Source organism: Pleurodeles waltl, chromosome 8 (genome assembly GCF_031143425.1).
Source record: "Pleurodeles waltl isolate 20211129_DDA chromosome 8, aPleWal1.hap1.20221129, whole genome shotgun sequence".
Classification (NCBI taxonomy): Eukaryota; Metazoa; Chordata; class Amphibia; order Caudata; family Salamandridae; genus Pleurodeles; species Pleurodeles waltl.
The window spans coordinates 605,169,289-605,194,619 of record NC_090447.1 but is presented as its reverse complement, the minus strand read 5'-3'; the positions used below and the strand labels follow the sequence as shown (position 1 = coordinate 605,194,619).

At 44.3% G+C, this 25,331-nt stretch overlaps 1 protein-coding gene across 5 annotated transcripts in view; it reads right to left on the bottom strand.

Annotated features, from left to right (window-relative positions):
• BCLAF3 (BCLAF1 and THRAP3 family member 3) overlaps positions 1–25,331 on the bottom strand; it is a 443,788-nt gene that overhangs the window by 199,164 nt on the left and 219,293 nt on the right. For 3 of the 5 annotated variants that reach the window (XM_069204687.1, XM_069204689.1, XM_069204688.1), the window contains exons 8-9: positions 21,642–21,677; positions 3,832–3,941 (exon numbers count right to left, since the gene is read on the bottom strand). In XM_069204687.1, coding sequence (XP_069060788.1) covers positions 3,832–3,941; positions 21,642–21,677 — 146 coding nt within the window. Of the gene's footprint in view, positions 1–3,831; positions 3,942–4,055; positions 5,157–21,641; positions 21,678–25,331 lie in introns of those variants that run through there. The other 2 variants (XM_069204690.1, XM_069204691.1) reach the window with 1 other exon arrangement.

Genomic DNA, 25,331 nt, shown 5'->3' with positions numbered 1-25,331 from the left:
GCTCCTGCCCCCTCCTGAGGTATTTTGTTTGCCTCTGCCTTTGAATCCTCTGGGAGCTGGTCCAAGTAAGGAGCGATGTCGGCCCATAGCGGTCTGTCGTACCTGCCTATAACAGCTAAGGAATTTGACAACCTCACAGTAAGAGAAGACATTGAGGAGAAGCACTTTCCAATATTATCAAGCCTTCTTCCCCTCCTTGTAGGTTAGTGTAGATATTGGCGCAGAAGGATTCCAAGATCTGCGTTAGGCCACCTGAGCAATAAAGTCCGGTTTGGGGTGTCCGGTCAGACAAGCCGGGTCAATGGGTGGTGCCTTTTATTTATTTGTATCTAAGCAGAACAGAACCGCAGTAACGGTGGCAGGATTCTTCATAACTCTCAGCCCCTCATCCCATATATAGTCAACTATTGACACTGATCTTACGCTTTTCCGGTAAGGCTCCTTAAAGTCATAAAGAAATCAGTCCATCCGCTTTGTTGGCATAGGCAGTGCAAATATTTTTGTGGCTCGCTCTAATAAACTGTGGAACCCCCTGATGTCACCTGGTGGAGAGTCCTCTGGAATGGGAGAAGAAGAGGACAGTGTAGGTATATGATAATCATCCCACTCCATAACAACATCTAGCAACTCTCCATTTTCTCTGTCATCCTCCGAGGTTGATGGATCTTGTAATGGGACTGGCAGAGGCATATGCGGGGGCAAGTCAGGAAGAGATAACCTCATCTGAATAGGGGCGGAAGGAGGTGGCACTGGTGATCTTGAAGGTATAGATGTCTGCTGGGCCTCAATGTTAACTGGTAGAAATCTCTTCCTGTAATCTGCCAGCATTTACTGTAAATCTGATATAAGGGATCCCGGAACAGGAACCATTTACTCCTGATAGGAGTGCTGATCCCAAGGTGAGCAAAAGGTTTGAGGATCATATGAATTGTCATAGTCAAAGCCCTGGCACTTTATGTGCAACTCTCTGAAGGGCTGTGGGCAACACCAAATGGCCCTTCCTCCTCCGAATCATCTTCCTCCAATAGATGTGTCTGAATCAATGGTAACACCTTACTCAGAGAAGTGTGTGACAATGTTAACAATTTAGATTTCTGCTGTCTTTTGTTAGTCTCCATCGTCAACGGTATCGCCGCCGGTGATGTTCTGACCCCAGTCGACGAGGTGGTCGTCGACGGTAAAGATGCAGTCGTCGCTGATGGTTTCGTCATCGCCTTTGTCGTTAGAAGTGAGGAGATGGTTATCTTCAACATTGACGACTTGACAGAAGGGGTCGTCGATGATGGTGTTGTCTTCATGTGCACAGTTGAGGAACTGCACACCGTATAAATCTTCGTCATTGTACCGGTCATCGACGTCGCTGTAGACATTTTTCTCGTTGTTGATGTTCAGTCGATGATGTAATTATCAGCGTTTTTCCAGGCGGCTTCTTGAAAGAATGCTGAATCTTAGGAGGTGGTGTTGGGGGCTTAGAAGAAGTCTTTTTACGACATTCTGAGGAGGCAGAATGCTCTTTTCTCTTCTTGTGGGAGGATGTAGATCTCCCGTCAGGAGAGCCAGGAGAACTGTGAGCCTTAGAAGACCCTTGAGTAGTCTTTTTTTTAAGGCTTTCTTGGCCTGTTCACTAGTATGATGAGCATGAGGTGATCTGCCCCTTTTTTTAGTTTTTCTGGAGGATGCAGAAGATTCCTCACTGTCGGAACCAGAAACAGGATTTTTCCTTGGTTTTAACTTCTGCAGCCAAATGAGCAGCCTGCCCTCTCTGTCTTTAGGAGTTTTGTTAGAAAATCTTCTGCATCCCTTACAATCCTTTGCTGAATGCTCTGGATATAGGCAACATACGCAGTCCTTGTGAGGATCTTCAAAATTAAGCCTCTCCTTGCCACAAGTCTTCCAGGCTCTGAAGAGAATCTTTTTCTCATTGTCAGACATGGTGATTGAAGCAAAAGTCAGTTGTTCCCTAAACCAGAAAAAAGATTTAGGAGTTTTAACTGGTAGAAGTAATATTCTGAGGTAAAATGATACCAGAAATGATTCTTGAAAGATGTGACTGAGCAGAACTCAGTGGAGACACCCTAGTTCGACGTGCGGGAGAAAATCTGAGGGACTGGTGCTTCTCACAGGAGTGTTCAAGCCTGAAGGGCTGAAACTTAAGTTTGATCTCTTTTTCTTTTAATTGATAAGGATATGCCACTAAAGTGAGAGGCCTTAGGCCCTCGTGCACTACAGTTATCATTACATTGCTATTATAAGGTACTGGGGGACTCGCATCTCAACAACAAGGAATGATTCAAGCATGTGAATCAAGGAAAGATCCATTACTGTAGTAAATAAAAGTCCACCCCTACTGTTGCTGCTTGATAAAACAATTCCAGGAAGCTCTGACAGGCGTTTCTGAGAGCCTGTCAGTGCAACACTGGCTCTCTGCGCCGATGAAGAGTAGAGTGCACCTAATTAGGTGTGGAGGAGCAGGAAAGTCACATAGGGTAGGGGGGATTTTGTTTCCCGCAATTTGAGACCAGGAGAAGAGTCTATGTTATATATTGCTTTCCTATTAATCCAATTTCCCTGTGTAACGGCTGAAAGTATGGGCAAATAAAATTAGAAATGGGTAAAAAGTTACCAGGGAAGTTTTTCACCTCAGGATTCTGAGTGATATTATAGACAACTCTAGCTTAGCTCTTGCTGTTTGTGGTCACTCAATCCTTTGTGAAAATTATCCCCATTGCTCACTGTTACCTATCTATAATACCACATTGAACATTTCACAATCGGAGGGCTGAATGTTCTCAATTACACAGAGAGAAACAGAACACAACACAAATGTTGAAGAAGAAAGTTTGTTCCTGGCATTATTGACCCTCTAGAACTCCACTGTCTTCAATACAACTTTCAACAATCCAATGCTCTAATAATGTTTAAAATGGATTTTCAAGGTCAATATAGTGTAATACCTCAGTAATTAGCAGGGTAGTGCACAAAGTCAATATGCTGAGGTAAAAGGCAAATATAAAACTTCAATGGTTCTTGCATCCTACTAGAAATGAACATCAAGGCTTTTACACAATGTGGTGACATTATTTGAGAAGCTGTAAAGATACTGGCTTCCGCAAACATTCCGAAATAGCAAGAAAAAAAAAATTATGTTAAATTCGGGAACCACTATTTTAACAGCTGCGCATACAAACCCGCCAGTTTTTCAATAAAGCCAATGGAGAAATGCGATACCCAATCAACCAACCACGCCTGTTTGTGTCCCACCACTCAAACACAAAATGGTCTCATGAACCATTCAAATATGAACCTTATCCTGTGATATTATATTTGTACTGCCCCGTATAAACCTAAACCACTTGTAAACTCTTCAGGGAACAAGTTTTATTTTTTCACCTGGATAAAAAGAAGCAAAAGGGTTTATAGGTCGCATCATTTTCTGAAATCCACCTTTTTAGAGCTAGATAAAATGAAACGCTGTCTATAAAGAGGGCTGCTGAATATAGATTCTAAGCCTCAAACTGCCACATTACACGTGCATGGAATTGTAAGGTTTATAATTTTGCACTGTTTCTCTTTTCCTCCTAAAGCCTCAAAGTATTTGAAGTTAAAAATTATGTCTACAGCACAAATGGTAGAAGGACCTTGTTTCATAGGAGGAATGGAACTATATTCTACAATTCATGCCACTGCCTTTGTTCCAGGAAACAATACATCAATGCATTATTGTTTTAAATACATTTCGGTATTTTCCTTCCTCTATTTCCATACCCACACTTTCTCACTACCCCTCCAAAACGTCTGCCAAAAAACAGAATACATTATGGCGAAAAGCACCTTTCAGGAGAAAAGGTTTCTTCATCTTCTCCGCTCAACAAACGCTTTTTTCTTTTCCGCTCTAGGTCATGTCGTAGATCATTTGGGTCTTCGAGAACTTTTCCCACGGTCTGGTTAAAATGAAGGCAAAAGTCATAGAACAAAGACTTCTTCCATGTGACTATGCACAACTAGTTACATGCTACTTAAAAAAATGCATTGCCACACATTTTGGTTTTTTATTTAAAAAGAATTTGTATTTATTGATTTGAGATGAAAACAAACGTAATGAGTTGGTCAAGGACACCAGTTGTCAAACACACTGAGCATATGCAATAACCAATATTTAGAATGCAAGGTAAGGTGACAATGCACAAGATTCTTTAATATAATACATGGTATTATACATCTGGTATACCAACAAAGTATATGCTGTGGTCTGTACCCTTGTTTAATGGCATCGGTTTGTAATGATCTACTACAAACCTTCTGCTCATCATTCAGGAGGAACATGCCTATCTTACACTAGAGTGTATTTCTCTCTATCGTAACCAAGATCAACGTTCATGGTGATCATGTATTAGAAGATAATTCTGAATTTAACACAGTGAATAGAAAAGAAGTAGGTCATAAAATGACACTCCCAAAAACATAAGTCGATGCCAGCTGCTGAGGATATGGAAAGGTCATCAGCTACTGAGTGGGAAACATTTGTTACTAGACTGAGACAAGCTCTAACAGTGGGGAAAAAGAAAATACATTAAACGGTTTAACGCTCAAACACTAAAAGACAGTGTACATTGTGTCCTTTAAGAAGCAGGTAGAAGCACTGATGTGAATAAATGCACTGTCTTCTCTCAGCCCTACAAAAGGTTAAAAGGACAGATGGGGAAGCAGCAATAAAAAAGGAAATATTCAAATCTGCAGCAGAAGGCTGCAAGGAGTCCCAAATGCAGTGTTTCCTAGCTTTCATCACACACATTTTTTTTAATAAAATGACACAGAGGCAAAGATAATACATTTTGACTGTTTACTCTATCTGCTTCAGAAAGTAATAATCATGGAGAAACTGTAATTTCCCTTTTTTAAGGGAAAGAAAGGAGAAAACAATCATGTAACAAGTGCTCTCCACCGTTAGAGTGGAACATTGTTTACAAGAGTTCCGCATAGTTGCGGTTCTTCCTTTTTCTTTGGTGCAGTTAACTGCACACCATCAGATAATCTTCAATGGCGCATTCATTCTATGCGCAGGGTCCGGTGACTGATTCAGTGTCAGGTACCAGTCTGTTGTCACATACACCGCCTCCTCAATCACTCAGAGAATCCTCACATTCAGGATCCAGAGGCTGAAACAAAGCACAAAACAGGAAAATATTAAATGAGGGGTGGATTTTTGATAATGGATAATCCTCGCCTCCTTGTCTTTAATAAAATAAAGATTATATGTTGGTATAACTAAGGAAATCTACATTTTATGGCAAGACTGGAGGCTTCAGATTATACAAACTCAGAGCAAGGTAATCCAAATAGGATGTAATGCTCAACAAATTCAAAATAAGTCCCTAACCAAAAGCATCTTCAAGACTGTCTTCCTACTGTGTTCTTTCCAGGAAAGCCAGAGAACCTGTAGCCCACTAACTGAGTGGCCCCCAAACGGATACATCCATTCCTGTTTGCTATCTAACCCACTAAACTCCTCTTGTTATCAACGAGTTTAAATGGGCACCAGTTTGATGAACTCTTTAAGTTGTGGATAAGAAGCTTATCTCGGTTAAATAGCTATGATCCTGAATACCTCAAGACACATAAAACCAAATATTAGGATGAGACTGAAAAGTCTGATGAAAAAACAGAAGTAAAAAAGGGGCGTGGTCCAGATCCTCAAGATAACTCTCACCCTCTGAAGAGAACACACAGTTGGTGACATCCAAAACACTGACATCTGAGGCTCTTGAGAACGAATAAGACAGACAAATAAAGTAAATTATGAGTAAAGGTTTTTGAGACAAAAGGTGATTCAGGTGAGCCCAATGGCAGAAAACGATGTTTTCATACCAATATTTACAATACCTTCGAGCTGGTGGATGAATTTGTTAAATTCAACAAACAGGAATCCATAGTTTGAGAATGCCCGTTTAATAATCAGTAATTATAACAATTCGCAATTCAACAAAATTTCAGAGAGAAGTTACTATAATTGAAATATTAATGTGCGCCTTCAGACACCAGTTAGACAAGACAACTGAGGCAATGTACCCTTTATAGTTGTACACTGAGCCAAAATACTGAATAAGGAGGATTATATCTTAAGTCCTAATGTATCTCAGGACACGAAACTGTGAAACCTTCCATGTTATCAAAAAGTGAGACTGATCACAGTCTTAGTCAAGATGGCTGTCAAATAACACCTACTGAGTGAATCAAACTAACATAAGGTGACAATGCAGCACTTCATGCAAATAATCACTGAATCATTATTTGGTTGCTGATAAGTTTCTGGAAGAACTCAAGCAACTGAAAGCTCCAGAAAAGCTGCATATCACGCCAGAGAAGTTGAGAAGCAGCAGCAGTGCTATAGTACAGCTTTCCCTAAAAATCCAGTCTTGTCTACAAACGTAAAATTGAGGAGCCCAATTAATCTCGGTAAGATGCAAAAACATGTGACAGGCAAGGCCATTTCTTTTTTATCTGTGGGGTACCTCTAGTTCAAGCCACTAGAAAACCAATGGGTCCTAGGAGTTTCCACCCGAATTGAGGCACGATAATAAAGATAAGAATGCCTTCATTAGTTCTGAAGGTCCTGGAACTTGCCCTGCCTAGAGCATGACTGCATTGCTCTGCTACAGGGTCTGGAGAACAGATATGAACAGACAGTTCCTACAGAGACAAATTCTCACCCATTGAAATTCACTCACAATCAACTCCCAGACTCATATAGTAGGTGCTATATTGCTGAGATAAGCAGTGCTGCACAATGCAGCCGTGCTATTCCAAGTACAGAATGTTAAAACCACCACTGCTTCTTGTGACGGAGAGGATCTAGTAGTGTATGATGACTGAACCTCCTCCTCAGAAAAATGGACACATCAGTGCACACGAAGGCAGTCTAACATGAGGGCAATAATTTCACTTGCAGAGAATGTATTATTACACATTTCTCTCAATGTATTAAGAGTTCGAAGCCCATAGCAGCAGCACTGCTTATTCGAGCCGTTTCTGTGTAACACAATCTCCTCTCTTGTGACACGAAAAGTAAGTTGCCAAGGTAACTGTTGATATGATTGTGCACAGCTGTAGAAACCCAAATAAGGGTTTCAGAGGCTGGTAAAAACATTAGCTGAAGTAAAGAACAAAGGAAAGCCCCCAAATCACTTCTTAATTTGGCAGATGGAAAATGAGAAGAGTTGCAAGACTTTCAGACAAAAGGGATGCTAACATTTGGGAAGGGATCAACTAGAAAACATGTAGTCTGGAGTAAGCGGCAAATGTTATCTGATTCTTTGCAAGTCCATCTAAATAGAGTATCCTCAAAAGTAAGAAAGAAAAAAAACTGCTGCTGGCAAAGTTTGGCCTCAGCCAAATCGAAAATGTTGAGGGAAGAGAAACGGTGAAGAAAGAAATGGTCTGGAGTGGAATGGAAAAATTTGTGTCTGCCACAAGGACCAAAATGATGAAAGCTTCAAGGAGATAGATAATCACAGCAACTCTGATCTCTAAAACATAGGGCACAAATATTTTACATCATGGATGCTTGTGCCATAAGTGAAGAAACTTGCTGAGGAAAGTGTTAATCTCTGGCGACCTTACCTACAGACAGGCAGGTCTTGAGTATCTGAGAAGGCTTATCCAACTCCCCACGTATTCATCAACACCCTAGAAGCAATGACCGACTACTGTATGATACCTCAACGGCTGAGGTGTCCTGTACAGCATTCCTATCGGACCCCTTCTCGACTGGCCGAGGGGCTCGCGAGGGATGCCTGCTATCCTACTGCTCTTTGTCCTCGAGATTGAACGCCTGTCAGCAGCAATTCGTATGTCCTGGGAGGTCTAAGGGATCCCCACAGAAGCTGGGGAGATTAAGATTATGATCTATGCAGGTGATATTTTGCTCCTCCTCACCAACCCGTTGTCTTTAATCATGGCTGTGATATCCTTTATAGACAATTGTTCCAGCCTCTTGGGATACAGAAGTCAAATAGCGAAGCCCTGCTGATGGCCAGAAACACCATGTGTGCAAGCAATCACGGCTATTACATGACCTGGGTGCCGGAGGGGCTTCGATACTTAGGCATCCAAATTAATACGGGACTCTCCCACATGGTGGAGGACAACCTTCTTCCAATAATTGATCGCTCCAAGGGGATTTCTCGAAATGGGAACACCTCAACTTATCTCCCTGGGGTAAGAGTGCAGATGGTAAAAATGACCACAGCACCCTGCTTCCAGTACATTTTTAATATGTTACCCATTACATACCCAAGGCTATATTAGTATGCATTGAGGCATTCACTCCAGTTTGTGGAGCAGACGCAAACCCAAGATTTGAGCTTCCAAACTATGGGCGTATGTGCCAGCAGGAGGCATCCTATATCTTGGGTGTCCACGTTTCCCAACTCGAGGTCCAGATGCAAACAAGACAGCAGGCTCCAGGAGCATCAGCGGTCGATGTTCCACTGGGAGCACTGGCACAACCACTGTATACAAGGGCTTGACCACGTTTTCAAAGATGGGAAACTTAAAGGGCTCGTATCCCTGAGGACAACTTTTGGGTTGCAGCCTATAGAACACCGGTGTTACCACCAGTTGGCTCATCAACTCCGCACTGCTTGAGGTCCAACTCTTCCTCATGGAGATACCCATCTCACCCCTCCTTCAGTACCTACCCACCTTGGGCCGATATAGGGGGTTGTGTCTGGTCTCTATGCTGCCCTGATCACGGCACAACACACTCTCCTGTGCCTCGTGGCCACCAGCCTTAAGCGGCAACTGCTGCTGGGAAAGGCTTGCACCACAGAAGTATGGGTGACGCTACTTTTCAATCATGATAGGGTCCTTACAGAATCCTGTTTGAAATTCTTATACTTCAAGATACTGCATGACTGGTACTGGTCCCAAAGGTCTGGGCCAGCTGAATCTGCAGCGCTACATGCCACGTGCAGATGCTGACCAGGTAAGTAACATTTTCCGTTCGAGGCCCATGAGGCTTTAGATACATATAATTAGCATAGACTGAAAAGCACACTGGCTTGTTGACAGGCTGGCACATCTACACAGTAATGTTTTGTAAATGCATCTGTTGTAGAGCAAGTATCTGCTTTACATATGTCAGTCAGATATATTTTCTAGAAAGGCATTGAATCTCCTTTTTTTGCGAGTGGAGTGAGCTCAAGGTGGGATAGGTAAAGTTCTTTTGGCTTTAGCATACCATGTTTAGATGCACTTGACAATCCAACATGCAATGCCCTGTTTAGAAATGGTCCTTCCTTTGTATGGTTTTGAAAAGACAACAAAGAATTGTGTTTTCCTAAATGTTTTGGTTCTATCAGTAATACACGAGGGCTCGCTTGACTGTTAAGGTGTGTAGATCCCTTTCGGCAACCGAGTCAGGAAGGGGAAAAAATACTGGCCATTCAATAGATTAACATGGAAATGATACCACCTTTAGAAGAAATTTAGGACTGGTACTTATCACTATCCTACATATATGTAGCTGGAAGAATGTTTCTTCTAAAGTTAATGCCCGAAGCTCACAGACATGTCTGAAAGAAGTGATGGCCACTAGGAATAATACTTTCCAAGATAAGAACTGAAGTGGTCAGGAGTGGAGGAGCTCAAATGAAGGGTCCATTAACCTTCTTAATACAATATTGAGATTTCAAGATGGGATCTGGCTCTTTTAGACCTTCCAAGGTTTTAATAACTGGGATCCTAAATAAGGAAGTATGTTGCCTGTTTTGTAGATTTGTGGCTACAGCCGTTAGGTGTAGCCTTTTTGATGTAAAATCTACTCCAGAGGTATGTAAATCATATAGATAACATACAATGTTTTGAACATTAGGTTTTAAAGGACCAATTTGTTTGAAATGACAGTAGTGGACAAATCTTTTCCACTTTGCAGCATCACTAGTAGAAGTTGTGGGCCTGTGTGCTTCTTTAAGGCTGTCCATACAGGGTTGTGGTAGGTTCAAATAACCAAACTCTAGAACTTCAAGAGCCAGATCACAAGGTTGATAGATCTGGGGCCTGGGTGTCTGATTTATTCATGGCTCTGTGTGAGAAGGTCCTGCCTGCTTAGCAATACCTTGTGGGGAACAACTGAGCGTTCTAGGAGTGCGGTGAACCATGGTTGTCACGCCCATGTGTGAGCTACTGGTACGAGGGTGAGAGATGTCTACCAGTTTGCAAACCACAAACACAAGCAGTGGGAGAGGTGGAAAAGCGTAAGTGAATATCCCTGACCAACTCATCCATAGCGCGCTGCCCCTGGACTGCGGGTGGGGAAACCTGGAGGAGAAGTTTGTGCATTTTGCATTTTATGCTGTAGCAAAAAGGTCTATTTATGGGTGACTTCAACGCTGGAAGTATAGAGGAGGGCTTGCGGGTGGAGACTTGTTGGTGTCTCCTGCTGAGGAGATCCGCAAAGTTGTCCGCTCCCAGAAGGAACCCCACTAGCAGGTGAATGTGCTGGACTAGGCGAGACAGGATGGAACCCGGTGCCCCCTGCACTCAACCTCCCCCCACTTTTGGAGATAACACATGGCAGTCATGTTGTCTGTTCTGAAGAGGACTACATTGCCAATCAGGTGGGGAAGGGAGGCTCTGAGCACTAGATGAACAGATAGCAACTCCAGGTGACTAATGAGGAGATGTCCCTGGATGAGTGTCCAGAGTCCCTGGTAAGTGAGATCTTGTAATGGTGCTCCACAACCCATGAGGGAGGCATCCGTTTTTATAGTTCTCTGCAGAACTGGGTCTAGGAAAGGCTGTCCTTTTAGTAGAATGCTGGTGTTCCAGCACTGTAGAGAGTGGAAAGCTTGACAGCTGACCACCACTAGATCCTCCCATTGACCCCCCCCCCCACCTGAGACCATTGGTGTGGCAAGCACTCTTACAACAGACGCATCCAAGTCTGCCATGAGGTACTATGGCTATGCATGAAGCCATAACAGAGGAGACGCATGACTGTCCTCACCGTTACTTGCTGATGAGGCCCTGGGGAATAACTGCCTGGAAGGACTGAATCCGGGCGGCACTGGGGTAAGCTATTGCTTGTTGTGAAAGGAGGATGGCTCCTAGTTAAGGTTGTATTTGGCGAGGCTGGAGGTCTGATTAGAATGCATTGATGGTAAAGCCAAGGTGATGAAGTAGATTTATGGTGGCCTGAGTGTTGGAAGAGGTGGTGAGGAGTAGCGCTTTTGATAAGTCAATTATCTAAATATGGAAAAATATACAAGTTTTGCATGCGCAGGTGCGCTGCTACCACTGTGAGATATTTGGTAAAAACCCTGGGGGCGGATGTGACCCCAGAAGGGGAGTAGCTTGAATTGGAAATGCTGGCTGTTTATTATGAACCTTAAGTATCAGCGTTGCGCCGGGTGAATGGGAATGTGGAAGCAGGCATCCTTCAGGTCCAGGGATGCCATGAAGTGACCTTGGTGTAGTAACAAGATGACATCTTGAAGAGTGATCATGTGAAAGTACTCTGAGAGGATGTATTCGTTTAGGGGTCTGAGGTCAAAGAGTAGTCTCAAGGATCCGTCCTTTTTGAGAATAAAGAAGTAGAGTGACTTGCTGGTGTACTTGTATTGGTTTTACGGCCCTTTTTTTGATGACTGCCTAAACTTCCTTCGTGAGCAACTGCTGATTTTCTGATGAGTGTGTTAGTGAGGTGGAATGTTTGGAGGTGTAGAAGTGAGCTCCAGATAAAAACCACGTTGGATAATATCCAACACCCACTGATGGGAGGTGATCTTCAGCCAGGCAGTTAAGAACTCTTGTAGTGGACCAGTGACAAGAGGTGTGTGGTCGGGACGGTTCACAAGTTAGGGTTTGGTGGAGGTATCATAGGCTTTGGTGGAACCACTTTTACCTTTAACACAGGAATTACTGCCCCTGTAGGAGGTCATATAGTATCCCCTGGGCAAGGTGTTTTGTACCTGGGGACGTTGGTAGGATGAGGAAGGGAGCTGTGGAGGTAGAATTTCTTTCTCCGCTATAAGGGGAGTGTCAAAAGGAGCCGGGTTGTGATGATGCTTGCAACACTCCCACAGCTTTGGCCATCTTGTTATCCTTCTTTATCCTAAAGAAGAGTGTCCACTTGAAGACCAAAGAGGTGTTTGCGATCAAAAGGAAGTGCAAGTATGTTCCCTGGTTTGAAGCTGGAGACCCTAAGCCAGATGTAACATCTAAGGAGCACGCTGGAGTTAATGTCTCTTACTGCTGTGTCAGCTGCATCAAGGGAGCAGCAACTGGAGGTGTTTGCAATTAATTTACCTTCAGATGTGATCTCGTATACCCATTTTAATGTTCCTCTGGGACATGTTGGTGGAGCCCCTCCATCTCGCCCCAAAGAGCTCTGTCATAGTGGGAGAGGAGGCCAAAGGAGTTGGCAGACTGGGCAGCCACCCTCTCCCCCGCTGCATCTATCTTTTTACTTTATTTACTTGGTGGGGCACTAAACCAGATGTTTGCAAGTTTGCCCTTTCTCTCGCTGTGCGACCACCAGGGAGTCAGGTGGGAATTGAAGAACAAGTTACTTACCTTCGGTAACGCATTATCTGGTAGAGAGTCTATCTACATGCAGATTCCTTACATTTGAATTCCCTGGCGCCAGCTTCAAATCCGGAATCTTTTTGCTGAGCAATACCCTGTGCGAGCCGTCAGGTAGCGGCATTTGGATCCACAAGCGCCGTCCGGCTACGCGTGGCTGCATCAGCGTCATTGGAGCCGCCTGTGGCATTAGGGTCACCTATAAAGGCACCACCCGGCACATGTACGCCAGTTCTGTTATCCACAAAACATCCATGGCAGAAGCGCAGACTCATGGATAGAACCAACATTTGTCTGTGAAAAACTAGGGCCTGGAAAAGGGATAAACCCTAACCCTACTAGACATAGCCGCAGAGCAGGGAGGCATGGGTGGGTGTAAGGAATCTGCAGCTAGAAAGAGTGTCTACCAGATAATGCATTACCCAAGGTAAGTAATTTATCCATCTGATAGAGACTTCTAGCAGCAGATTCCTTACCTTTGAATAGATACACAAGCCAAAACCTACTGACAGTGGGTTGCGGATATTTCTACTCACATTAAGAAGTCCTGCAGGACTGAATGGGCCTCACTGTCCAGGCAGTAATGCTTTGCAAACGTGTGCAAAGATGCCCACGTTGCCACCTGACAAATCTCCAGGCCTGGAATGCCTTGAGCTAACGCACAGGTAGCAGCTTTGCCCCTAGCAGAAGGAGCCCTCAAGCCCTCAGGAGGCTGCTTCTTGGCCAATGCTAGCAGATCTTGATGCAGAGAATGACCCAACGTGAAATGGTTCGCTTCTGCACTGCCTGACCCTTCTTTGCTCCAATGTATCCCACAAAGAGTTGGTCAACCACCCGGAACTCTTTTGTGTGGTCAAGGTAGAATGACAATGTTCTTTTTGGGTCCAGTTGGTGGAGTCACTCCTCTTCGTAAGAGGGATGCGGTGGAGCAAGGAAGGTGGGCAGGGTAATGATCTGACCTAGATGGAATGGGGTCACCACCCTGGGGAGGAAAGAGGCACGAGTTCTGAAAACCACCTTCTCTGGACAGATAGTGAGATACGGTGGGCTTTGATTACAGAGCTTGCATCTCGCTCACCCTCCTGACAGATATTATTGCCTCTAAGAAAGCTGTCTTGATGGTGATCAGACGTATGGGACAGTTGTGCAAAGGTTCAAAGGGAGCACACATCAGAAATATGAGGACCAGATTTAAGTCCCATTGGGGCATAACAATGGCCATGGGGGAAACATATGTACAAGCCCTTTGAGGAATCTATGTACAATGGGGGGATTTAAACAGAGAAGGCTGACGAGGCAGCCAAAGAAACGCCAATAAGGCAGAAAGATAACCAAGGCAGAAACCCGCTGGGCAAGGGAAAGTATGAAGAGAAGAATATCAGGAAGAGAAGCAGAAAGAGGATCAACAGACCTTTCTGTACAGTAATATACAAAGCATTTCCAATGGCAGGCGTATACTGTTTTAGTGGAGGGATGCCTGGCTGACAAAATAACTTTACAGACTTTGGGGGGGGGGGGGGGGGAGAGAGAGGGTCAAAGGCCATCAAAAGGCATGTTTCACGAACAGGATGCAGGAAGCAATGAGTCCCAACAGCCCCAGATTCTGTCTCACCGAAATCCAGGACAGAGGCTGAAACATCGGTATCATAACCTGAATATCCTGGACTCGCTGCTCGGGAGGATAAACCCGAAACTGCACTGTGTCCAGAATAGCCCCGAAGAAAGGAAGCTTCTGAGAGGGAGTCAGGTGTGACTTTGGCACGTTTATAGTGAACCCCAGCGAATGCAGGAGGTTTGCCGTAGTCTGAAGGTGGATGCTGAGAGCCTGGGGCATAGGAGCCTTTAACAGCAAGTTGTCGAGGTGGGTGGGGTGGAGACTGAAATCACTAACCTGCGCAGATGAGCTGCTACCACCACCATCACCTTGATGAACACCAGAGGGGCACAGCTGAGACCCAAGGGGAGCACAGTAAACTGAAAGTGCTCTTGGCCGACCTTGAACCGCAAGTAACGCCTGTAGGCGGGCAGGATGGGGATGTGAAAATACACATACTGCAAGTCCAACGCTACCATCCAGTCTGCTTAATCTAGGGCAGACAAGACTGAGCCAGAGTGGCCATCTTGAATTTTTCCTTTTTGAGGAAGAGGTTGACGTCCCTTAAATCCAAGATAGGCTGAAGACCCTTGTTCTTCTTTGGAATCAGAAAGCAGCGGGAATAACAACCACTGCCTACTTCTCACATCAGGATCCATTCTATGGCTCCCTTGGCCAAGAGAGCAGTAACTTCCTTGCGGAGCAAGACTAAATGATTCTCCATCAGCTGTTCTCTCAATGGAGGGAAAGAGGAAGGGAAAGCCTGGAAGGGGAGGGAAAAGCCATTTTGTATGATCTGCAAGACCCATTTGTCCGATGTTATGGACCGCCGGCGAGGGAGATGAAATCGAATCCTCCCTCCAACTGGATGAGCATGGTCTTGCAGAACTAGGAGGGCTTGGGTGTGGCGGAAGAGGGGGATTGGGTGGAGGCCAACCTCTGGCTAGACCCTCTGGGTCTGAAGGTACCACAACCTCGTCTTCGCACTGGATGCTGTGATGTTGGAGGATAGTGGCTGACCCCACCCCTCCAGAAGCCTCGAAAGGGGCAATAGGCACACTGCTGGCAAGCAGACACCAAGCAGCCCAAGGATCTGGAAGTGGCTCAAGAGTCCTTCAACTGTGGAGTCTGCCTTCTCTTCAAAAAAGCGTGAGCCATTGAAGGGCATGTCTATCAGTTTTGCCCAGACATCCCCAGAAAAGCCAGTTGTACGCAGCTAGGCATGCCGTCGAGGAAATCGTCCTGCCCACCAAGTCGGTCGTGTCCTAACCACACAGAATGGTAAACTTGGTTGAATCTCTCCCATCCTTGACACCTTGGGTGAGAGGTTCCCATACGCCCTCCGGCACCTGGGCAGCACCTGTGCCACCGTATCTCATAAAGTATGGGAAAAATAGCCCAATAGGCATGAGGTGTTTACGGACCTCAATGTCAGGCGGGACGAAGAAAACATCATCTTCCCAAGTTGATCCAGCCTCTTGGATTCCCTATCTAGGGGAGTGGAAGAGAAGGCACCACGGAATGTGGAGGGTTGGACCACCAAGCTCTCCGGGGTGGGATGTTGGGTGAGGAAACTAGGGTCGGTAGAAGCTGGTCGATGCTGGCAGCCAACTGTCCTATTCACAGGAGCCTCTGTGCTGGGTTTGGACCATGTCCCTGGCAGGACATCAGTAAGGGCTTCATTAAAGGGTAACATCGACTCCGATGTAGCAGCCCCGGATGAAGCACCTCTGTCAGGATGTTAGTCCTGACCAGCACCGTAGGCAACTCCAGGTCCAAGACCTCAGCAGCTCTAAGCACCACCATGGTATACGATGCTCCCTTCTCTGTAGCCACAAAAGGAGGTGAGAGCATACCAGTATCTGGAGAAGTATCCAGTCTGCTGGCTTCCCCTAGTTCCTACCAGTCCTGTTCCTCTAATCCATATTCTAAAGGGTCCTCAGACCCCTCCCATTCCTCATCTGTGCCTGGCTGATCAAAATACGTCTCAGGCACTGATCTGGGCAGAGTTGGCACCGTTGGAATCAACATTCTTCTTGAATGAGGATGGGGCTCCCACCTCCAGTGCGGGGGAGCAGGGGGAGCGTCAACGTCTGACCTGGTGCCAGAGGAGGCAGACTGTGTGGAACTGGCGCCGGTCCAGATCTGATATCGGCTCCTGGGGTGCCCAATGGTGCCGAGACAAAAGCTGCTGGGGTCGAACTCGATGGGGTCCCTGCTATCCCTGCAGGGTCTGAGGACCCACCCGCGGTAGCTGCCCGGTCAAAAACGAGGTGCATGGCTTTGTAGAAGTCTTAAATTTGAGCGGGGGAAGCTCCGGCTCCCGGATAAGGGGGAGACACAAAGTCTGCACTGGCATCGGCTGTGCGAAACTGTGCTTGGAACATCGACATTCCAGTGACGCCTCGTTGGTCAACGGGCATGGTGAAGTCAAAGTCCGTTTGGACTACTTCTTCTTGTGCCTCTTCCTTGAGTGCCCCGAGGACCTCGATTAGGACAAAGACCTCCTCCTTGAGCAGGACTGTGACCTCCAAGGAGTCGCGCGGACCTAAGTCGACTGTCAGGCCCCCCCCCCCCCCCCCCCCATGAGCTTAAGAAACCACTCTCTCTCTCTCTCTCTCTCAAAGACTTCGGGGCCATGGCCCAGCAGTCGGAGCACGACTTCGAGTCGTGGTCCCTGTTGGGGCACCAGAGACATACCTCATGGGGGTCTGTCACCGACATGGCGCGATGCCAGGCACCACCCAGCTTAAGCCCAGTCTTCCTAGATGACATTTCCTCACATAGACATGAATTTTTTTTGAACGAAACAGTCGAAAAAGGCTTGCTAAAAGAAAGGCAGAGTAGCTCAATCCCAGGTCTGAGCTTAACCGGCACGGAAGGAAAATAACTGACATATGCGCGTTGGGGTGATGCCTTTATAGGCAACTGTGATGTCACAGACGGCTCCAACGACACTGACCAAGCAATGCGGAGCAGGCCGACGCACACAGATCTGAATGACGGCACGCGCAGGGTATTGCTCATCCAAAAGATTCCAGATTCGATGCCCACACCAGGGAATTCAAAGGTAAGGAATCTGCTAGACGTCTCTATCAGATCCCTAATGTATGTACGGTTGGGTTAAGAAAGGTTTATATTTCTTATCGAGCCTTGGCGTAATAACACAGGTCATCCTGTTGTGGAATGGAGTACTGGTGTCAGTCATTTTCGCCCCCCTAAAAGAATGAATAGAACCCTCTGGGAAATATTTTGCTGGTGCAGGAGGTGGTGAAGATGGTGCAACCGGTGGTGTTAGTGGGATGGGGTGCACCGGGCTAGTAGCCCTGCCAGCCTTTCTATGCTTTGCTGGCATAGGTATGTCCAAGGCCTCCTCAAAAAGTCAGTTGACTCTTTGTTGATTTTGCAACAGTAGGGGGAGGTCTTGCCAAGATATGCCCAGCATGCGGGTGAATGACCAGATGCTTTTGTCTCAGGTCTATTTCATCCTGCATCCGTTGGGAGCACAGGTTGCATGGCCTCGGAGTCAACTGCAAGTTTTGGAAGGAGTAAGACTTCAGCTCAGACGCAATCTTCAATGCTGAGCCTTTTGATGCTGAGGCTTTGGATTCAGAGTCTCTTCGGTCGATTGTAGATTTCTGCATCAAGGTGAAGTAATGTTTCTGCCCCGACACCCTCAATTCTGATTTTTGGGTCAACACCAAAGGTGTGTCAGATCGAGAGCAAAGATTTGCTGTGTTTTCAGGGCCAACTAAAGAGCTTGGTCAGTCCAGACCCTTTGGGATGGCTTGCTGGTGTTGGGGTAAGGATGGAGGGGGCACTGTACTTACAGGTTCTTCCAGCATTACGTCCTGCATCTCGAGCTCAGAGCCTAAGCTGTATTCAGGCAAAAAGGAGCCCTTGTCTGCTGCAATCACCTGGGCTTCCTCCAAAGGGTCTTGTGATCTGAAGGGGTCCGGTGTATCCACGGCACAAAAGAGGGACATCTTGAGTCATCGTGCTCGATCATCCAGAGACTTCTTGCACCAAAATGATTTGCAGGCCTTGCAGTTATAGACCTAATGGGGATCAGTGCATGGGTACCTGGCGTGGAACTGAGGACAGAAGCTGAAAGGCATTCCTTACATCACCAGGTGGACATAATGTGGAGAGAATGTGTAAGATAAAGTCAGTCCTGAAGGGCAAAGGCTCACAGGGGCCGCAGCAGACTCAAGTTGCCCCTATGAAGTTGACGTCCATGCATGATGAGGGAGACTGAGAAAAGCCACGATCTAAAACAATACGAAGGTAAAGCCTGGAAAGAAGAAACGACTGTGTCGAACTGGAGCAGAGAAGCACACATCCAAACCAGACAGCAGGAGAAAACAATCTAACAATGGAGTCGTTGACCATGCGCATTAAGAGCAAGAGGAGGAGTCACTACCTCGTGACTCAAAAGACTTTCTTTGAAGAAAAAATCTGCGTACTTCTGAGCCCAACACTAGAGGGCAGGATTATGCTAACCATGTGTATCTACAGCCACAAATGCCTCAAACATAATGATCTTTCTTTCTGCAGTTCTTCCATTCTCAAATTGCATGATATCCCAAAACCTTTCTTCTATATCCCAAAAACCTGGCAGGAAAAACAAAAAAGATATTTTCTTAAAACAGCTCATGGTCACTGCTCTTTTGTTTTTTTTTACACTTTAAATGTCTCTCTCCTGCCTTTCCTTCTTATGCATGTTATCTCTCTCTGCATACAACCTTCTAAGTCTCATACATGTTTTATTTAATTACAAACAATTAATTTCAAAGATCACAACCTCTCTTTTTTTGGAAAGTGATACCAATACAGCCTAAGATTTTCTAATCTCCTCTATCCCATCTTTTAACTTCACCAACATCTGCATGAGCTCACATACACCTCTCCTGCCCCCACCCTCAATTAATGATCAAAATGAACTCCTATTACCTGAATTTACTACAACATTTCAAAACAAAAAATACATGGAATAGTTTGTTTGCATGCATTGAACTAATCCCAGTAACTAACAGTGCCACATAACACTGGACTAACTACAAACCTCGGGTTCCAGAGAAGCGTGCTGCCCAGTGTAAAGTACTTCAGTGCATTAGAAAGGGAAGTAAGGGCTACATAAGTTCAATAGCACACTACAAAATGTTATGGCATGGGAGACCAGATTGACAAAAGATCTGCACCTCCAAGTGACAATTCTAGCAAATTAAAAATACTTGCCAAGCAAGGAGAACTGTACACTCAGAAAAGTGAAGATGAAAGAATGGAGGTGAATCTTCAAAAATGTGTGTAGAAAATGTGAATGGCAAAGGATAAGTAAAATGTAGAGAAGACTGAAGCTCCCCCTACCCACACCATAACCCCTTTTCCCCTTACCAATTGGAAGCTTCACACACAATACATAAAAGGAAGCATGAACAAGTCCATGGATTACCCACTATGGGACATTAAAAACACAACAAAGTACAATATATTTGATAAATTGAGGAAACAGAATGTCCAATTCACTTGCTCCTTGTAGCAAAGTAAAAGGAAGAATCGGTCAGAAATTCAATAAGGTGTTACACTCAGACTTGTTGAGAGCACCTGTTGCATGATTGTTTTGTTTTCTTTTATATTTGGTTTGCAAACAGGAAGTAATCTGAAACCTTTGTCTTGCCATAGAAGCAATATTTATTTGAAAACTGTTTTTGTGACACATTAGATGAACGTTTCTCCTTTTATAGATTAATGTCATGACTTCAAAGACACAGAACCACTATAAAACCTGTTTGGGTAAAAGCTCAAAGGTTGATAAAAATACACTGCCTTTACTGTTTCAAGTAATACACATGAAGTAACAATTTGAAGAAACACATGATCAGGAAATTGCTAGCCTGATATTTCAGAGGTTACCATTTGTTCATATAAGTAAACAATACATTTGATGGATTGTTCCCCTACCTTCAGGACCCTAAATTGGCATTTTACATCTGCATTTTTAAGCACTAAACTTTAAACATCTCTTGGCAGTCTTAATAAACCAGTTCTAATATTCTTGCTGCCACTGCAAGTGAGTCACTAGATTTGTTTTCTGCTTTGGGTTCCACTCTTGCATATCAACATGGCATACCCTTTTCTTTGACAAAGTTGTTTAAAGCCCATAGAAGTCCATAATCAATATTGTCAAATTACCATAATCTCTGAAATAGGATCATTCTACTTTCAGAACATTCTTATAATCCCACTGACTAATTTCTCTATATTTTATGGTAAACAATGCTGTATTTTATTTCTTCATAAAGTCCCACCAAGCTATCTATTGGGCACTAGCCCAAGAACAGGAGGATGGGATAGAAATATATTCAACTTTAACTCTACTAGCTACAGAATTGACTTCTCTATTTTGACTGAGGACTTACAATTGCGCATAATAATTTTGAATATAGGGTTGACATATTTGCGTCTCTCATCTACTTTTCTTCAAATATTCTCACAAATAGACTGTGTTCAATTATGCCTTGACAAAGTCCCTCAGGTTCTGGCCACTATACAGCCAGATGTTTTTCTTTCTACATGATACACTGGTGGGATCGGTGGGCGGTCCTCGAAGACTGCATTGTTAGAATGTTTCTTTTTTTTATTTTGTTCTGTGGGTTTCAGCGTATCGGCCCCTAAAAACACTCTTGGGAGTTTCCTTGAAATGTCATTTTGTGACACTGTCTGGTCTGGCAACAGTGGTCTATTTACCCGTAGAGCCAAGTGCCTGGTGGAGTTGGCTGACGTGCCTACACAGGTAGAGGGGTATTGTGCACAGTGCAGAGCCTAGTAGGCCATTACGGTAGAAACAGGTGGCCAGATGCTGCTGCGTGCGAATGGGCCTATTGTATTGGGACATATGTTTCTCTCCTACTGCACAAATAACTGGAGGGTATAGTACATATGTATGCTGGCAGATGGTCGAGTTTTATTACTGTATCCCAATGCACATTTGGATGCTGCCTAACCCGGCTAACCATTTCTTCTTTTTTTACTTATGTAACGAATGACATGACTTTGTATTTTTACACTGAGATGCCAATAAATTTATGTTGTATGGCTGTATGAATATTAGCACATTAATATACATTTAAACATCGGTGTAACACATTTTTTTAAAAAACTTTTGTTAACTGAGTGTTTTACCGGTGTTCTCTCTATTCTGTGTTTATCTGATTCAGTAAAGGCTGAGGTGGTACCCACACTTGCCTCCCAGTTATACACATTCTGACTACAATCTTTAGATATGAGGCAGTGAAACCACGGCTAACTACCTCTTATCAAGTGTGTCTCTGTGTATATGACATTATGCATGCATGAGATATTACGAGCAGGCTCATTAAACTTTGGAGTGTGCAGCAGAAATCAAAACCATACATTTTTTTTTTTTTTAAATTACTCATGAAATCAGCATATCTAATCTTCCTACCTTCCCTTTGAACAGGCTTGCCCCTGAACTTCTTATCTGGAAAAAAAAGATAAAAAATATCATGTTATTTTAAATTAAGATTGCAACATAACAAATTTTTGCAATACTGGTATGCTAGCTCAGTGTGAGGGAAATCAAATGTTACTAGACCCAATTTCACTATCATGAAGGTCAAATACAAGGAAATGAACCAAAAAATACAAGGGTAAATATAGCCACAAACAGCATATTACGATTTAAAAACACACCAGGCAGGAGAGTACCTAAATGACACAAGTCAAAATTCTCTCCAACGAATACCATTAATAATGAATTAACAGCAAAAACCATATATATACAATTCAGTGCACTTAACACAATTTAAACTACACTATGGTGAATATTTTCTGAGTGCTCATTACAGTTTACAAGAAATAATTAACTTTAAGCACCTCATTGTTTACAGCGATTGCAGCACCACTGGAATTTACTTTCTGGGTCTCACCATTCAGTAATTTTGCAAGTAATGTTTAAATACTAAACAAAGTGTATGACAATCAGTCTGAGAAAACCAAGAAGATACAATACCCAGCTAAACAAGTAGCGGTAAAGCAGTTTCTTTGTAATAAAAACTATATTAAAACAGGGCCGGAATCTCGAGTTCTAAGTAGCCCAAAGGAGTGCAGAACTTCACTACCGTAACTGTGAAAAATTATATACAGCATCCGCTGGTCAGGAGTAACAGTGAAAAATAGGTTAAAAAATAGTCAAGTCAACTTTCCAAGCAGATGACTATATCATTAATGAATGCTGTAGACAGCAGTGGATCCTCTTGCATTGAGTTTTGCAATCCTTTAAGCCAAAGAGCTCTATATCCTCTGCTACAGTGGGCAGTAGAGGAACGTCGGCTACAAGCTAGATTGCTAGATTGATCATGAGAAGCAAGGGCAGAGCAGTCAGCTCTTGTGTGAAAGGGGGCATCCAACTCCTTGCTGGGGTTCACCCCTATATCAGAGCCGTGCGGACAGATTTTCCATGAATTAAAGCACAGATGGATGAATAGACACACTCAGGCAGCGCAGCTCACCATATCCATAAACCTTTAGATTCTCCATCTATGTGCTTCAGTGGTTCCAGATGATGCAATGCCTACGGCTTTAAGAATTAATTAATGTGGAAAATGTGGGCATGGCCTGACAAGATAGTCAACAGGACATAGTTGCTGATGGCTTCTACCCCTGACCATCATTATCCTTTTGTAACCCTGCCACCATGCTGCTTGTAATCAGCAGTTTCACTTATATCTTAGATCCCTGGAGATCCTGCCAGCCGTGGACCAAAACAACAGGAGATGTAGAAGACAGGATTGTTGTTACTGGAGGGTGGCCTCAGGCCAGCCACATTACTATCCATTGAGGCCTGAACCGGCTAGGAGGGCCGGGGATTCCTGCTTCGGCGGTCACCAGATGTATGGGTACGCACAACGTGACAAAGGATCGCACACTGAGTAGGCCACCTGCTAGAAGTCGGGCCCTGTTGGCTGGGTGAACATGGCTCAGGATCCCACTTTGCGGGGCTGGTTGGCACCCAACTGAAGGCCCCTGAGGCCAGGACGACTGGATCGGTAGGTGGGGACTGAGGCCTGTGCACTGGGGGCGCTTTGCATCCACAGCAGAGCCTGATGAGAGCCACAGAGTCGACAACCTCCGCAGGTAGGAATTACAGGCAGCAGGAGTGGAAGTGCCCATGGGGACTCCACGTTTGTATTGGAGGTGCTGCGCTGTTGTGGAAATATTTTAGTATTGTCAGTAGGCACATTATTTTAGCAACTAGTCCTGCTGCCTTTGCCCTTTAGCCTAGTACAGTTTCATTTTATTCTTTGTGGTGATGTTTTATTTTCCTTTATCTTGCTGTCCTTTCGCCTCGGAAAGAATTTACATTTCTTAACGCAACATTCTTTCACTCTGTGCTTTCTACAAGGCTGCGATGAGTTCGGCTTGCCAGCACAAGTGGTACACCACATTTCTAACATTTCACAGAAACATATGTATTTTTACATGGGGACACTTTCTCAGAACACCTGCTGTTTTGTTATAAAACATCTCTCTGTCCCCTGCACGTTAGAGTGATCTTTCAGCCAGATGACCGCTATTGCATGCTGTCTGACTTTGCTACTGCAGATGTCCAGCTTTTTCACTACTGTCATACCTAGGTAAGGGGGATGATGTTTTCCAGGGAGGATCTTGAAGGGCGGATTAGGGCTTGTCCTGCTGTGCTCCAACATAGAACATTAGTGCCGCAGGTAGGAATCATACATCCTGTATAGTGACAGTATGGTGGGACTTTTCTTTTGTTTCCCTTTTTTTTGTCACCATCTTGCTTCTAGTATGTTTTATCATCCTAATTACTGCAGTTCATGTTATTTTATAAAGGACGCAGCAGATTCAATAAATCTTGTTGAACCATTTCCTGCTTCCGTTTGTCTTCGCTTGTGTGAGATGAATGTAACCTTTTCTCTTAGGTACATTATTTTATTCTTGGGTCAACTTTTAAGCAGTCGATGGTAACACTAATACATTTCATCGTTATACATCTGCTAATAAACCTGCACAATACAGAGCATATGCACATTTAGAGATATCTCTATAATTTCAAGACCACAATAACTGGCTTAATGGCGCCCTACCCCACACAATACTACAGGTTAGGTCCTTCGAGTAATGATGGTCCTAATTGGCCTTTATTGGCCACATACACACTGCTTCCTGATGCAGACACTTTGGCAGTAGCTGAGGTTCGCAGCCTATACATTGAGCTTACAGCAAATTGAGCTTTAAGTACAGTTTGTAATGCAAACAATAAATATTAACCCAGTATGTGCTGCTCCAGCACAACCGCATGTAGTCACACCTGGCATTAACTTTGCGACTGAACATTCAATTATGGGTAAGATACTTGCCAAACAGGTTTTGGTTAGCTCAAAAAATAAACGTGCTGAAGGCAGTATTTTCCCATACGGGACCTCACTATGTGCTTGCTATTTGGGATGGTTTCCAAAGTAGATAACTGCACTACTTGGGGCACAGTATTAGCCATGCTCTATACTACTGCACATGGTACACCAACACTTGCCAATCTTCCAGAAGTGTTAAAACAAATTCAAGATAAATACGGGGATGCCTCGACCCTAGATCTGGGGATGCAATGAATGTGCAATTTTTCCACTTTCTTCAATAATATTAAGTAATCTTAAAGGGGGGAGCTGTAGCGATGGCAGTGCGTATGCGGCTCCAGGATGTTCCTGTACAGGATCTAGTACCGAGCTGCCAAATATTATCACCAAGACTTACTGTAGAATTGGTCAGGATAGACTGGGAGCCAGATCTATTAAACCACAATTACAGGGTACATTCAATAAGGATTCTACAAAGCAAGCACCTGGGGGTTCTAATAAACTCTGGGATAAACAAAAACAAGCACCTAAATAAGAAAGATGAGAATCTCTGCAATCCAAGACCCCTCAAAACCGCTATAATCTTAGAAATAGAGCTAATATAAAAACTCCTGACAGATATCAATATGATACATGCCAACTGCGTTCATTTCAGGACTCACCGGATAAACGCAGTGAAAGAGGTGGGCAGTCAGAACATCAAACTGAGTACGTGAAACAAAGAAATGAGTCACAACTCTCATCAGAAGTTTCTGTTA